The sequence below is a fragment of the Sinocyclocheilus grahami genome, unplaced genomic scaffold, assembly GCF_001515645.1.
Source record: "Sinocyclocheilus grahami isolate Dianchi unplaced genomic scaffold, SAMN03320097.WGS_v1.1 scaffold740.1, whole genome shotgun sequence".
NCBI lineage: Eukaryota > Metazoa > Chordata > Actinopteri > Cypriniformes > Cyprinidae > Sinocyclocheilus > Sinocyclocheilus grahami.
Window position 1 is genome coordinate 878,424 of NW_015505919.1, and position 16,639 is coordinate 895,062.

Sequence of the window (16,639 nt, forward strand, 5' to 3'; positions counted from 1 at the left end):
AAGATGCAACAGTCTTAAGGCAAAGAATTTATGAAGTGAATTCTTTATGAAAATACATACACATTCCAATACATAAGTTTTCAAATGAAAGATTACATCTATTATATCAACTACTGAGATGATTAAATGCATATTTTAAATCACAACCTACAGACTTAACGTGCAGCTCAGATGAGAGATTGTTTATTTGCAGAATGTTTTTAAAATATGCATAATCTGTCATAAGCATAAAGCAATTGGATTACAGACGGTAATCAGTACAATAGAAAACAAGAATGTAACATTAAATCTTTTTCTAACCATTTTAACCCAACAGTTGGGTTAGTCCATATTTGACCCAACATTGGGTTGAAACAACCCAGCATTTTTTAGAGCGTTGACATCTAAATGACTACAGGGCAATATCCCACATCTTTCTAGACTATTAGGATCATAAGGAGGCAATAACACTAGCAAAATTTGTCTAAAAAGTGGCAAATAAAAGATAATAAAGCCCTTATATTAATGCAAATTAATTTGGTCGTGCAGTTTAAAATGGACACTGTAGTAAGGCCATGTATGTGTGTTTTAGAGTGTAATAAAGGCATATAACATTTCCGAGTGATCAGTACGGGTCCAGTTTAATTCGCCTATGCAGGCAACAGGTGAACACCATTCCACAAATCTGAAAAACACACACAGAGATGACTTAATGTATCAAAGTAACAAAAATGATGAAGACTGGTCTTTATATTGCATTTGACTAGACAAGAAGGCCATCAGCCACAGTTTCATGTCTGGTGGACATCTGTCCAGTCAAATACCCATAATATCTTGTACTGAATGAGATACTGGCAGGCATCAGGCAGCAGAACATTCCATAAAAAGAGCATCAACAATGTCAGTCTTGAGATTTAGCATTTATTTTTTCAATTGGTTCAAGACTTCACAGGACTAGTTCATGCAAAAATTCAATTTTGTTAAAATTACCCTCAGGCCTTCCAATATGTAGATGAGTTTGTTTCTTCATCAGAACAGATTCTGAGAAATTTAGCATTACATGATCACTTGCTCACCAATGGATCCTCTGCAGTGAATGGGTGCCGTCACAATGACAGTCCAAACAGCTAATAAAAACATCATAATAATCCTTAATATCGCAATAATCCACAGGACTCCAGTCAATCAATACATTTTTTGGAGTGTTTTTGCTTATAAGCCGTGCTTGATCTGTGCATATTTCTCTCCTGATTCATAAAAGATGACCTTTTTTTCACTGAGAAAGCAATATTATGGATAGAGGACTCAAATTTTTGTTGGTAGCAACAGTTTGAGATTAAAAACAACTAAATTATTTATTTGTTTATTACAAACATGCAGCTTTTTACTTCACAAGATGTTAATTGATGGACTGGAGTCATGTGGATCACTTTGTGGATTTATCAGCTGTTTGGACTCTTATTCTGACGGCACCCATTCACTGCAGAAGATCCATTGGTGAGCAAAATTTCTCTAAAACTGTTCTGATGAAGAAACAAACTCATCTACATTTTGGATGTCCTGAGGGTCTGTGCATTTGCAGCAATTTTTGGGTGAGCTATTCCTTTAAAAACGCAGATATTTTAAAAGCCTTGTGGCAATTGTTGAAACTCTCTTCATAAAAGGCTTGCAGGAAGAGGGAAGCGGTGTACAGTTACTATGGAAACCGAGGTGTAAGGCAGCCGATAGCAGCGTTGTTGTAATTGGGTCAATTAGCATGTGTGGGAGTGTGTGTGCGTGTATGTGCACGTGTTTATATGAAGGCTACAACATGTAGGCAGATTCAGACCAGTGGTAACTCTAATAATGAAGAGAGCATAAACATTAATTTACACATTTCCATATTTCAAAATGGCATTTCACTTTTAAATGTTGATGGTTCACAGCCACACTCTTCAAAGGGGAGTTCTTGTGGTACATTTTTGTTGTAAAATTTGTGGCAGCATAAAAAACACCCTGAGATATTCCTCTAGCTGTAATTGTAGGGAAAACTAAAAATATAAAAAATCTTACCAAACCTCTACAAACTCTGTCTACAAACTACAAAACATGATCTAAAAATATAGTGTTTCAACATCTAGCCAGGATTTATTTTTCCTCTCCCTCTCTCTCTCTCTCTCTCTCTCTATCTCTGAAAAAAAGCTGAAGACAAATCGGAAGCCAGGTCCTAGGAGGGCTCTTGGTGGGCGATCATTTCTAGAAAAAAAGATGGAGCCTCATCCTACCCACAAATTCAGAAATAAACCAGAGCTGGAAGTGCAACTCAACTCAAGTATATCCTCGCCTTAATAATACTTTACTGTTATGGGAAAAACCATAAACTTTAAATTGGTTAATCTGTAGTTAACTGTAGAGTAAATGAGCATTTATGGCACATGCCAGTAAGGATCTCTGGTTTATGAGTGTTTTTAGAGGTTTCAAATGAACGTCAGAACGGGATCTGTAATATTTATGTCACTATGTGGTAGTTTATGGACTAAAAATGGGGAACATTCATATGTTAGTTAATAAAATTGGCTTATGGTACAGTGTAATTGAATGGCTTTAATTCACTTAATTCAGAATGTGAACAAAACCAAAATCTATACCAAAGTTAAGATTTAATTATATAGTTTTTCACCTTTTCTAACCCATTTTTTAACCCATATGATATTCTTTCTTTTGAAGATATTTTACAGAATGTCAGAGCTGCTCTTTTCAATACAAAGAAAATGAATATTAATATTTTATTTGCACTTGGGGTCAATAAATAAATAAGGACATTTACAAGAAGCAGTGATATCTGATGCCAAGTGGGACAAACTTGGTGAAAATATGTAATGAAATGCCAATTTAGAGTGTTTAATAACACAAATATGCACAAGAGATATAAAAATACACCAAAAAGTATCGATTTCAGCAAATAATTAGTATAGTTATAGGTCGGTACATGAAGTCACTTATGCTCACCAAGACTGCATTTATTTTGTCAAATACAGTAAAACAGTAATAATCCGAAATATTATGCTAATTTAAAATAGTTTATCTATTTTAATGTGTTTTAAAATGTAATGCTATTTCTGTGATGCCAAAGCTGAATTTGCCATAAAAAAAAAAAGATTGGGAAAAAAATCCTTACTGAGGAACTTGTCATAAAAATGATCTTTACACATAACTGTCATATGTCATTAGCAAATGTAGAATATAGTGCACCAAAAAACTATTTTGTATGCTTTATGCCTCTTTTTTATTATTTTTGGAGCTTAAAAGCCCCCGTCCTCATTCAATTTCCTTGCATGGAAAAGAGTGTCTTAGAAAATCTACAGAATACCTTCCCTTGTGTTCATTTGTCATTTTCAGTTTAAAAAAAAGCTTGTTCTTTTCACGCAACTCTCCTCAATGTCATAAAGCACTGAGTGAGAAGCAGTATGACTGCTGTCTGCCAGCACTTCTAATGCTACTCCAGAGGAAAATAAAGCCGGATGAGAGTGGGATTAACTGCATGGGAGAAAAGCTTGACAGACAACAAACCGAGAGATGGGACTTCAACACAATCAGCAGACCTACACAAACAGCTAGGGACAAACAGTCTTTTTTCTGAGCAGATATGTTGACACCTTTAAAAGTTCTCCTTTCTAGCAGTCTGGGTCCGGAGGGAGGGATACAATAGACAGGAAGAGAGAAGCCTGAAATAGATCAGACACACTGCGAGTCCCACAGCAGGTTGCAGGTAAAAGGTTATATCAGGTAAATGGTCGACACAGTCTACTTATTCTCAAAAATACTGACTTTTTACACTAACATCTTCAGTTATCTGCCTTATGCTGTTATGAAACAATTTTTTGTCTCAAAACACAAATGTTTAACATAATAAAATGGTATTTGGTGACATTAGTTGTGAGTTTTTCTTCAATTTTGCCAAGCAGCATGTGTGGCGTAAGAATGCTGGTTTCATGCCAAACACATACACATAAGTCATACAGAAAGCATGAGGTGAACATGAAGTGACAGGAACAAGGAACAAGGCACATGGACATGCACACACACACACACACACACACACATACAGACACAAGCACAAACTCAAACGGCCGACCTTCTCATCGCATAGCGCTTCAGGAGTCAAACATTGGCACTAGCCAATCAAACGTCAGAAAAGTCTTCTTCCTCTTCTTTATAAAGCAGATAAATAAAGCAGGCAGTCAGCACTGCTCCTACCAGCTACACAACACACACACACACACAACAGATAAGAAAGATACAACCAAAAAGAAAAAGACATGACAGGAACAAGGAACAAGGCACATGGACATGCACACACACACACACACACACATACAGACACAAGCACAAACTCAAACGGCCGACCTTCTCATCGCATAGCGCTTCAGGAGTCAAACATTGGCACTAGCCAATCAAACGTCAGAAAAGTCTTCTTCCTCTTCTTTATAAAGCAGATAAATAAAGCAGGCAGTCAGCACTGCTCCTACCAGCTACACAACACACACAACAGATAAGAAAGATACAACCAAAAAGAAAAAGACAGAGAGAGAGAGAAAGACAAACAAAACAGAGATACATGCTGTAATTTAAGACAAACATTGCAAATCCCTGAAATACAGTGTTTTCTTCAGACAATCTGAGAAAAAGATGTTCAGGGAAAGATAAAGTGTTGATGTATGTTATCACTTTTTTTATAGCAGGGAAACAGAAAATCAGTTCATTTGCACAGTTCATGTAAATAAACAATTCACTCATTAATTTTAATGAGTGTTTTTTTCTGAAGTGAAATATGTTAAATGGTGCTTTATTGCTACGTCTTTAACTCTGTAACAAAATTCAGTGTGTTTTCTAGCTTTTTATTTGTTGCATTTTTTTGTCCATTGAACCTAATCTCCATAATTAAGATGCTTTTAGAAGAAAAAAAATTCTAATTGCAGTATTAATTTATAAATGTATAGATATTGATTTATAATATCTGATATTAAGTTAAAGGGAGAACCAAACTGTTTCTGGTCCCCATTGCCTTCCATAGTACTATTTTTTTCCCCATTCTGTAGGACCAGCAGCTGTTTGGTTACCCACATTCTTCAAAAAATGTTCTGTTCAGCAGAAGAAAGAAATTCATACAAGTTTGGAATAACGTGAGGGTGAGTAAATGATGACTGAATTTTATTCTGGGTTAACTATCCCTTTAAATGATGAGTGGCTTGTAGCTTATCAAGTTCGTTTTAAAGTAGTTTCTTCAATGATACACTGATGCGATTACACAGAAAAGACCAAATCAAACAATTTGTTACAGTATGTTATGCATGTGAACCGACGCTCTAGACCCCTGCAGAGCAGCACTATATTTACAGCCATAATGATGCTAATAATGAAAGATCACTGAAGAGGATCAATTTAATTAGCGCTCCCTCTAGAGAGCCGCTTCAAGCTACACTGTGGCTTTTTACAGTAAAATCATTACATTAAATTCAACACAGGATTTATTTTTAGTCATCTAATCAATCCAGAGCTTCACATTTCCTGGATGAAATAATCACATGACCAGCAGCTGAGACCTGCTAGGAGTGCTGCTTATCATAAAGTTCTGACATACGGTTACAGTTTTAGGCATCTACTTAAAACCTGAGAAAAGGTTCAATTGACAGTTACTTCAATTGACCTCAGGAAATGTTTTAAACAATTTTGATCTACCAAGTAAGACTAACATCCAGTATACTACATAGTATGTGGTACAAAGTATAGATTGCATCCTACATACCATACACTACACTGTGCATACTACACACTGCAAAATCTAAACTTTTTAGAAGAATAGTGTTCTAATAAGTAGTTAAAAGCGAAAGGTGTGACTTTTAATCTAACATTTCTGAGTTTTTCTTGCAAATTCTGAGTTTATATTCCACAATTCTGACTACTTTATCGCAATTCTGAGAAAAAAAATCTGAATTATGGGATAAAAACTTGCAATTTTGAGAAGAAAAGCCTTATTGTGAGTTTATAATTTGCAGTTGTGAGATAGAAATGAGCAATTCTAAGGGTTTGTTAAAAGTTAAAGGTGTGACTTTTTCCTCGCAATTCTGAGAAAAAAAAAAGTCTGCATTAGTAGATATAAATTTTGAACTGTGAGATATACACTCACAATTTTGAGAAGGAAAAAAAAACATATTGTGAGTTTATAACCTGCAATATAAAATAAATCCACTTTATATAAGAATATAAATATAATAAAAATATAAAACAAATATTATAACAATATAAATATTAATTCACAATTCTGAGAATAAAAGTTCAAATTGTGAGATATTTAATAAATAAATAAATAAATAAGCTAATGGAAAAATGGAAATGGTCTTCAATACCAAACAACATATAAAAACATTAAAACCACTACTACCCACTAAAAAGAGAAGGAGTGGGATGAACTTCTCAAAAGTATAATCTATGGTTATTACACATCCCTCCCAGCTCAGAGAATCAATATGAGGTCGGAGCTGGAGTCACATTTCAGTGGTGTTTATATACAGAGTTTATTCAAGGGAAACAGATCAATGGCCCTCTGCACTCCTGCAGTGAATGCGGCACTCTCACTGTGAGATCTGCACTTAAAGCTAAGAGCTCTTTATCTCCCTTTCTTTCATTTTCTCAAACCTGCATGTGGTCTCCACCCATTTTTACCCAACGGGCAGTACTCTGTGTGACTACCGTGCGCATTACCGGTCGAGGGCAAAAACAGAGTCCATTAAACGATTGCCCGCAGGTCATTGCATCAGCTATTTTAGTGAAGGCTTTCATGTTATTGAACCACATCAGAAGACCTCAATGATCCATTGTTCCTACTGTTTCTCTGAGATATGCTTCACAGTAAAAAACATAGTATGCAGGTTATATACATTTTGAGTTGGGCTCAAAGTAAAATTTACACATACACATATATATATATATATATATATATATATACATACACACACACTTTTTTTTTTGAACAAGATGATGGTGAGTACATTTTTTTGAGTGAACCATCCCTTTAATTGCACAGCACACCTGAGGAGGGTGGGGCTTACCTGTAGACAGGCCACGCCTATTCCCACAGCACCAATAATGAGCAAGTGATCTGCCAGAAACTGCTCCAGTTTAGTGATACAGCCGCCCTGTGAGAGACGACAGCACTGTTAACTCCGTTAACAGTTAACTGTATATATCATGTTCTTTTCAGTGTCAACACGCATATGTGGATGTGTAAATTTATTTATTTTGTAGACTGATGAAGAGTTACTGATTTTTTTATTGTGTGATTTACTAGACAGTATCGTGGATACTGCCACAACATACCACATATAGAGTAAAACTAATGGCCCACTAGAGTCCAGTAAAACCAGTGTCGTATTGTATAATGTATCACACTGGAGGTCGGTTCCCAAAAAATATACAGAGAGAGCTTGGGAGGCGTTACTGTAGTGTTACCTCACACTTTACAAGCCCATATATGTTACCAGTCACACCTGCTTTGCTCACAGCTGTGCTTTCTTAGTCTAAATGACCCCCAAGGGGCGTATCAAACACTTCATGATGATATGGTTCACAGGCGTATTGTAGTTCCCACAGACAATGAGGAAGCATCTAAGCATGTGTTTTGTAAAGCAAGTTAAGTACAAATGAATAAACACGTTGCGTAAACGTTGTGTGGGGGTTGATTTGAGGTTAACAGTGTCTGACCCACCTCCACCTTGTAGATGTTCGAGGGGTGGTCTCTCTTTCCACACTGAGGGGTGATGGTCTTACAGCAGCTGTCAGGGACCAGCCGCTTCTCCGCTTCCGGGGACATGATGTACACACTGTGCATCCAGTCAAAGGAGTTGTTGCTCCCACAGCACTTGAACTGTAAGGTGAAGATAAGGTTGTTATTGTTAGTTAGGATCAATTAGGATCAGTGTGCAAAGTGGTCTGGTATTTTAAAGGTATGGAGTAACTGTATTCCTGCACTTTATTCACAGCAAGGATTTTACATGACATTTAGAGGCAGTAGATTGTCGAGCGCATCTAGTTTAAATTAAATTAAAGTGCTGGTAGTCCGAAATAATAAAATAAAATACAAAATAATACATTTATATTACATAAAAAAACAAGCAAAATAAAAAAAACACCATTTTAAAATAAAACAAATAAATGAAGATGAAATAAACATTGAATAAATAAATAAATAACAAAATAAAAATATTAAATATTAAAAAATAAAGCATGAAATAAAATAAAAAATATATATATATATATAATAATAATAATAATAATAATAATAATAAATAAAAAATAAAGCTACTGAATTTCCCACTTCTAGCTGCGTTTTGAATAATTTATGTTCCATTACCATCACAAAAAAATAAATAAATAAAATATTATAATTTTAAAATTATTTGCCTTACCCACATACTCTTGTTTTTGTCTCTAATCTAATTATATAAAATGTTCAATATACTCATTCTGAAATTTGTGTTCACAGCAAAAACCAGAGGTGAAAAGGCCTAGAAACATGCTGGGATTTGGCGTTTCTCACATCCTGCTGTAGTCTGTCCACAGACTGAGTGATGCTCTCTTTTCCAGGTCGGGCATAGTTCTCCGTCATCGTCTTGCTCAAGTGCTGCTTCAGCTCTTCACTCAGCTGTGAGAGACCGAGAGAAGAGAAAGACAGAGAGAAATGACCAAAAAGATAGAGAGTGAGCAGTGTGCAGTGTCATCTGTCAAATGTCTCATCTCACCAGTTGGGTATAGTCCTACAACTAGATCCATCATAAAAGCAATTTGGGGGTTGGTTTAGAGCTTTGTTTTGTAATTCAATAATGTCTAAAAGTGTGTCCAAGTTCACTCACCGCCTGGTAATAAACGTAGGCCAGGACACCAGCCACCAGCTCAATTAGGAAGATCAGAAGCAGACAGGAGAAGTACTGCATGAAGACAGGAACCAATGAACAATACGAATACAATTAATGAACAAAAATCATACAACATCCTTTTCAGAAAACAGGAAATCCACTCATTGCCACTCTAGATATGCTATACAAATTGTAAAATACTGATGGCAAAAATATCCATGGGAAATACACATGAAATCAGAATTCCTATTATAGTTATTATAGAAAGTCATGAATGCCAAGGGGATGTTCTATAAAACTAAAATTGAATTAATGGGAAAAATATATATAAAAATGAACTGAATGGATGAATGAATGAATGAATATGTAACTTAAGCTAACATTTAATTTAACTTGAATTTAACTGGCTTCATTAAACGAAAAGCTAAAAGGTCGCCTAAAAACAATAAAGTAACTATGGATCTTTTGTTCAGAAAATGTTCAATTATTAGGTTTCATTTGCCTTTATCAAGAACCATTTTAAATGGCTTCCCTCTAAAAGAAACAATATATCTTACAACAGGCTCGTTTAAATCACACATCAACAATCAACATTCAAAATGCTTCAAAATGTATCATTTTCCCTGTCGAGGGGATAAAGAAAATAAAACTGGTTTCTAAGAAATTTCTTGCTCGGAGCTAGCAGAGATGGAGATGCCTGACAGATGAAAATAAAAGGCACAGTGACATTTTCCTCAGAGGAAAATAAAGCAATAAATGACTAAACAGAATAAGCCGTCACAGTTTATTGTGGGGAGAGAGAGAGAGCGGGTGATAACAAGTTCAACCCCAAATCTGCCTTTGAAAACGTTTACAGGGAAATATTTCTTGTGGTATAATTGAAAACAAACCAAGCAACAAACAGAAAAATGTTTTCAATATTATACATAACTCAAACTCACCATGACTTTCTGTGAACACACTTATTTCTATTTTAATTGCAATGCGAGTACTGAAGTTGAATTGAAATGTTTCAATCACTAATCTATGGTGACCCAGTAGTGCACAACACAACAAAATAAACACAACTTTGCACAACACAACAAAATCTCCACAACACAATGGAAACAAGCCGCAACATATCAAAATTAGCACAACACAACGAAATTAGTCCTATGCACTGTGTTGTGACAATTTCATTGTGTTGTACATAATTTGTTGTGTTGTGCACTACTGGGCCATCACACTAATCAGCAGAATTAAATATAAGCAAAGAACAGAAATATGCAATTACGCACAGAGACTGTAGACCGAACCACAGACCCAAGAGATTCCACAAAACAGGAAACAAACTTTGTCAAAGTGGATGTGTGTGAGAAAAGAATAAATTAGGGCAAACAAACACAAATACACTGTACACACACACACATTCATATATTTGGCAATTCTCTTCTAGAGGTCGAAAGAAAGGACAGGAAGTCTGATGTAATTTATATAAACACCAACACGAGCACTGTAGCAAATTAAATGAACTGATTCAAGGTTATTCAAACAAAACAGCATGCTGAACAGCTGTTAACCTCACGGCAGCTGTCGCGTGTGGACGTTTCCCTATGCATTTATATGTTTTCCCATAATGCAATGCACTCAGATCAGACCAGCAAAGGCAGTATCCTCATTACTAATTCCTAGCGAGGTGGCGCTCCTCCGTAGATTCATACATCTGAGTGAGAGTGGGCTATAAATAGCACTGCTGCAGTGGCAGTCCCAACCTTGCTTGTCTCGTTCTCTCTTTCGGACAAACACAAGGTACTATCTTTTTAAAAACATGGCGAGAAACAGATGCCGGTCAGCTCATTTGTCACGGCTGCCATGGAGCCGGTTCTGCTTTGTCTATGGACACTCACCTCGACTTACAGGCGACAATAACTGAGATGACCAAAAAGAGGCCGGGATCTAGAGCAATTATATCTAATGAGTGGAGCATAATGGATAAATTGGCACAACATGATGTCCTCTCATTCATCTCTATTCTCTCACCGTGGACAGACAGCTCCTCTGCTCACGTATGACAGCACAGCAGCCCAAGAACCCGGTGACCATCACCAGCCCTCCTGCCAGGATCAGGATGTAGGCGGACACAGCGAATGTACTAGAGGCCAGCAGGCTCAGGTACTCTCCTTTATCGACCAGCGTCCAGATCCCGACACCCATCACCACCCCGCCGCCCATCTGGAAGAGAAAAATGCATCAAGATATCAGAACGTCTGCTCTAATACACATATTACAAGTTTAAAGGGGTCAAATAAAATGAAATCAAACTCAAAATGTCCTTCTTAGTCCAAAAATACTACTTATCATGAATAAGCCACAAAAATGGCTTGTTCTGAACATCCAGAACTTTATGATGAATATGAATACACATGACAGCACAAATTTTGAACCTTTCGCAATGAAATGTTTGCTTATTGAAGAACGGGGCAGCACACACACACACACACAAATATCGGTTTAATTCTAAGGGTCAGGAAGAGAGTTGAAAAATCATTTTATGAAACAATTTGATATTTTAATTAAAATGTATATACATTTTGATTTATTTACATTTTATTTAAAATTGACTAGTTTTGACTGTTTCTTAATGTGGATTCTTGTCATGTTTTTATCAGCTGTTTGAACTCACACTATACTGACGGCACCCATTCACTGCAGAGGATCCATTGGTGAGCAAGTGATGTAATGCTAAATTTATCCAAATCTATTTGAATAAATAAACAAATTCATCTACATCTTGGATGGCCTAAGTGCAAGTAAATTTTCTGCAAATTTCAATTTAATTGAATTAAAAAATATATATACACATTTAAAAATGACTAGTTTAGATTTTCTTTTTAACAATGTGGGAAGTAGAACTGAGGGAAAAAGATGAACTCAAGTGATTGTTAAGCAATAACGATAACAAAAAAGATCTTTAAAAGTCTTCAAATTAAAGACAAAAATAAAGACAAAAACTGTAGTTTTGGAGAGATGGTTAGGGACAAACAATGATGAGATGGTAGCTGGAGTAAAAAAAAAAAACAATGGCGTTAATTATACACATCAAACTGAAACTCCTGTTTCGAATGATAAACAATTATTTCATAGTTTGACAGGCATGTCATTATTTAACCAACTCAAATAATCCTTCATTTACCCTGGGATTTCAGCACAGGTTAATTATCCACCTGTGTCATGCTGTGCAAAGTAAAGACTCCATTAATCTATATGCATACACACTCATTTATCTGTTTCTCAAATCTATCCAAGTCGGAAACTGAGGAAATTCCAAAAAGACTCCTCCCTTCAACACTTCCAGCTCTTTCCATGACACTCTCCAATGCCAAACTCAAACAACAACTATCCCCAAGTCCCATTGTTTTGTTTTTTAATGCTCCCTGAGCTGCTTGCATACCACACACAGTGAGGACTCCAAGTTTGAGAAGTACATTTCTTTACAAAAAAATCTGCATTGAATGAATCACTAGAGTACATGCTTAATATATTTCGAGGTTAAACTTTAAAGAAATTGTTCACCCAAAATTGAAAACGAGTCATTACTTACTCACCCATGTCGATTCAAACTCGCATGACTCTTTTTTTCCATGCAACACAAAAGGTGAATATAAAGAAAGTGAATAAGAATTGTGAGTGAGATACAGATTGAAATGCATATAATCCACTTTTATGGTGCTTTTGTGTCCTTTTGAAACTTTTAAGCATTTTAACTGCATTAAAAAAACAACCAGTGCATTATTCAGAACTTCTCTGTTTGCGTTCCATAAAAGAAAGTCAGTCATACAAGTTTGGAATGACATGAGAGTGAGGAAATTATGACAGAATTTCATTGTGGGTGGACTATCCCTTTAAATGAGTGGATATATGCACAGAGTTGTGCATTCTGGTTGAAGGTGTGGTTCTGAATCATTTCCTGGACTTCTCTTGTTTGGTCCAGGATTTATAGAATAAATCCATCTGTCTGAAACTGCAGTAGAGATGTTACTACAAAGATGAATTGAATTAAATAATACTTCATACTGAGAAATGCTTTTGCTCAGACAGCAGGTTTGTCTTTCTCCACTCAGAAACAAATTCAACTCTAGAGGGCAGTGTACTTGAGTCAATGCACAGGTGGGTGGGAAGAGGAAGTAAGAGTGGGAGGAGAACAAGAGCCAGAAGATGATGGGACAAGACTCAGATTTAAGTTATGATATGAACACGCTCTTTCATTCACATACACACTTTTTCTTCCATCCCCTTGTCATTTGTCTCTCACGGCATCTGATATTTCATAAGAATGCTGCCTACAACAGAATATGGAAATAAAACATCGTTTATGCATGACAAAGTGAAACAACAGCCTAAAATCAAGATTATAACTTTAAATCGTTGCTTCAAAATACAATCCATAATCCTTAATATTGCTTCTTCCAGTGAAAAAAATATATTCGCTGTTGTCCTTTCACATCAAAAGCCAACCAAATATTAATTTAGAACTGTTTTGGACTGTTTTCGCTTGTAAATGATGCTTGAACTGTGCATATTTTTCTCTTGATTCAGACAAAACATTGTTTTTACTGGAGAAAGCAATATTATGGATAGGCATACAATGGTATTGTTGTTTGAAGTTAAAATACTTCAAAATGAATTTGTTTCTGACAAACACACAGCTTTTCAATCAGCTCTTTGAACGCTCATACTGACGGCACCCATTCACTGCAGAGGATCCATTGGTGAGCAAGTGATGTGATGCTACATTTCTTCAAATCTGTTACAATGTAGAAACAAACTCATCTACATTGTGGATGGCTTGAGGGTGAACACATTTTCAGTCATTTTTAATTTTGGGAAGTACTGTTCCTTCAAGTAGCAAAGTGGATCCGAGACTCACCCAAAACAGGAAGTTGAAAACGAAGAGGAGGTACTTGAGACAAACCGTGATCCAGTCACCCTGTTCATCCTTATACAAGCTGCCCATCTCTCCTGTTGGTGAAAAGAGAGAAAACAAGAAGTGGAACAGAAAAGAAGTTCTCATGAAGTGGTGGTTGCTCACGCTTTGTGAATTTACGAGGCAAAATGGGAAAAGGACAAAGAAGAGGAGGTGGGCAGGAACGTAAACAGGCTTTTGGAAAGATGGCAGTCAAACACTGTTCTTTTCCATGACATGTTAATTAACAGCTGTGGCCCATGGGTTTCTGCCACAGACAGAAGACACACTCACATCTCAGGGCCTAGTGTGGAGGAGGTGCGTGTCAAAACAGCAGACATGTATGGCCGATAAAACGAGGGTGTTTGGTTTGAAATGGTTGAAAACAAAAAAACTACACACAGTCCAACCCACACACTGCTGAAAAACGTGAAAAAAACGTGAGGACACCGAATGCAGCACCAGATTAGAAAGGTGACTGACACGTTCTGTTCCAAAACACAAAATTAGACTGCAGACTTTGGTTTATAAAAAAATCCCTGCTATAATGGATTTTATAGTCTGGATTTTCACAGTAAGACCTATCGATTTCTTTCGGACACCGAGGCATAAAGAAGTTGTTCAGAATGACTGCGGGGACATATTGATTTGCTGATCACGTGTTGTAAATGTATGGAGAAAGGCCTCGCTGTGTGTCAGTGGTAATCACTTAGAGTCCTTTTTCTAAAGGGTTATCTACCTGTACAGAACAATAAATACATATTATTTATGATGGTGATAGACACCAAATGCAGAATTTTGAATTTGAAATTAGGATTTAGTACAAAATAATGTTTTATTCATTGCATTTATTATTCACCTCACTGTGAAGGTCTGCCTGATAAAGACAAACGATCCTCTCGTCCATGCTGTTGACAGACCCGATGGCTTTGGCTGGGATTTGGAACACATGCAGGCTTTGTGTCGTTATGGGTTACCACAAGAATTCAAAGAAGTGTTTCAAAAATGTCAAAACTTCTTATTTACTCAACATACTGATTTACTTCAAAAATGCTGCATTACCGAACCACATACTAATTTACTTTAAAAAAAATTTTTGCATTATTAAAGTATTTCATAAAATATTAAGCTTTAAACCAAACCAAGTTTTTTTTGTTGTTGTTGAAAAAAGCAGTAAAATTAGATATAGTTTAAACATACCATAAAATATACTGTTAACATAATAATCATATTAATATAGGTGCTATTAAAGGAAGCTTTTACATAGGCTATCATTAAATGTAATGTGTCATGCAGGGGACTTTACCGTCTTTTTGCTATTTTGCAGCAAACTGTAAGGTGACTTTTAAAAAAAAAAGCTGTTTGCTGGTTTCTGAGTGAAGTTTCAACACAAGACTACCAAACTACTTTAGATGTGTTTTTGTTTCTTTCTTTGTTTCGTTTTTCCTATCAGGGTACTATTTTCTTGAATATAATATGGGCTTTGGCTGTAAAGTATGTGGTTATATTACACTTTACTTCTAATAAAGAATTGACATTTTTAACCATAAAAATTACATATATTGTCCCATTAAACATACTTTCTACTGTATATAGTAAAGTAACACATTTGTAATGAAGCAGTTCCTTTTGGTTGAAATTAGTAACATTTTTACTGATAGCATCATGTATTTTTAAGGTTAAAGGAAGATGTAACGCGTTCTTTGGTCTATTTATACAGCGTTTCACTTTCGCTCTGTTAAGTTACCTCTCTGTGTTTAGGGGAGTTTGTTGTGGTTTCCTCGCCAACGACTGACACGTTGACTCATATATATATTACAAATGTGTTACTTAGAGAGAGAGAGAGAGAGAGAGAGAGAGGATATGATATATTTTTTGTTTTGTTTTGTTGTTGTTGTTGTTTTTTATATAACAAATGTGTTAGTTAGAGAGAGAGAGAGAGAGAGAGAGAGAGAGAGAGAGAGAATATGATATATTTTTTGTTTTGTTTTGTTGTTGTTGTTTTTTAAAGCCACGGATGCTTTTCATTTCTGAGCGATGTGACTAAATAGCACGATAAATTACTCCTCTGTGCTTTTAAATTGTTTCAATTCACGTTATTATCCTCCTCCTCCCTTCAACAGCCCACATTCAATGAACGCAATGGTGGTTGTCCCGAAAAAAAGAAGACGTGGTGATTCAATGCAGCCGATTCCCTTTCTTTCCTCCCCCGGACTTTGGCCTTATACTTTACCGCAAAACGCATCAAGGTTTCTCAGTTGCGTTGGTCCTGCGACACTTTCCGCGCTCATGACCGTCAACAAAATAAAACTGCGTGGTGTGATACACACTTTAGTATTTTTTTTTTCTAGAACCACCTGCTCTTATGCCGCGTTTGGGACAAGCACCAATGTCCCTTTCCATCGCACAAAGAGAAAGCATAGCGTGTATAAACTTACCTTAACAGTAGATAAAGCTCTTTTCCCCAGGCAGCAAGGCTTGTTGCTCCGCAGGCGGGTATCGGAGGGTCAGCGCAGGATGCGAGGAGGAAATGCAACTACAGCCCGCCCCTTCATTTCACGAGATTAAATACAGCGAGCTGTTCATCTTCAGAGGCTGCTCGTGGACTAATAACTGTTATTAGTGCTTTTAAGGAAGTTGCTTCGTCCCATTCTTTGAAAAAATCAATAGTTTTCTCTCCTGGGGTTGAATTTAGTGATCTACTAACGTACAGTGCTGTTGAATACGGTAAATAATGACATTTTAACAGAATGCAACTGTAAAAACCTGTTCATCTTTAAACTGTGAAATATTTAGGCCTGAATTTAAAGGGATAGTTCATCTAAAA

The 16,639-nt window shown here is 36.2% G+C and overlaps 1 protein-coding gene across 2 annotated transcripts; it reads right to left on the reverse strand.

Moving 5' to 3' along the window:
• Positions 1 to 330: 330 nt before the first annotated feature.
• On the reverse strand, positions 331 to 16,338 carry LOC107560736 (tetraspanin-11-like). 2 transcript variants are annotated; one of them, XM_016244993.1, is made up of 9 exons: positions 16,251 to 16,338; positions 14,672 to 14,745; positions 13,777 to 13,868; positions 10,890 to 11,081; positions 8,868 to 8,942; positions 8,555 to 8,659; positions 7,724 to 7,882; positions 7,068 to 7,154; positions 331 to 664 (listed from the first exon to the last, which is right to left on the reverse strand). In XM_016244993.1, the coding sequence occupies exons 3-9, from the start codon at positions 13,861 to 13,863 to the stop codon at positions 605 to 607; spliced, it is 765 nt and encodes a 254-aa protein (XP_016100479.1). In that variant the 5' UTR covers positions 13,864 to 13,868; positions 14,672 to 14,745; positions 16,251 to 16,338; the 3' UTR covers positions 331 to 604. The 2 variants fall into 2 exon arrangements, with proteins under 2 accessions (XP_016100479.1, XP_016100478.1); XM_016244992.1 differs by lacking the exon at positions 14,672 to 14,745.
• Positions 16,339 to 16,639: the final 301 nt, after the last annotated feature.

Coding starts and splice junctions, on each gene's coding strand:
- LOC107560736 (XM_016244992.1), bottom strand. CDS start 13,863: ATGGGCAGCTTGTATAAGGATGAACAGGGTGACTGGATCACGGTTTGT. Junction 11,082..13,776: donor TTTTCAACTTCCTGTTTTGG/GTGAGTCTCGGA, acceptor TTTCTCTTCCAG/ATGGGCGGCGGGGTGGTGAT. Junction 7,883..8,554: donor TGGACAGACTACAGCAGGAT/GTGAGAAACGCC, acceptor TTCACCTTACAG/TTCAAGTGCTGTGGGAGCAA.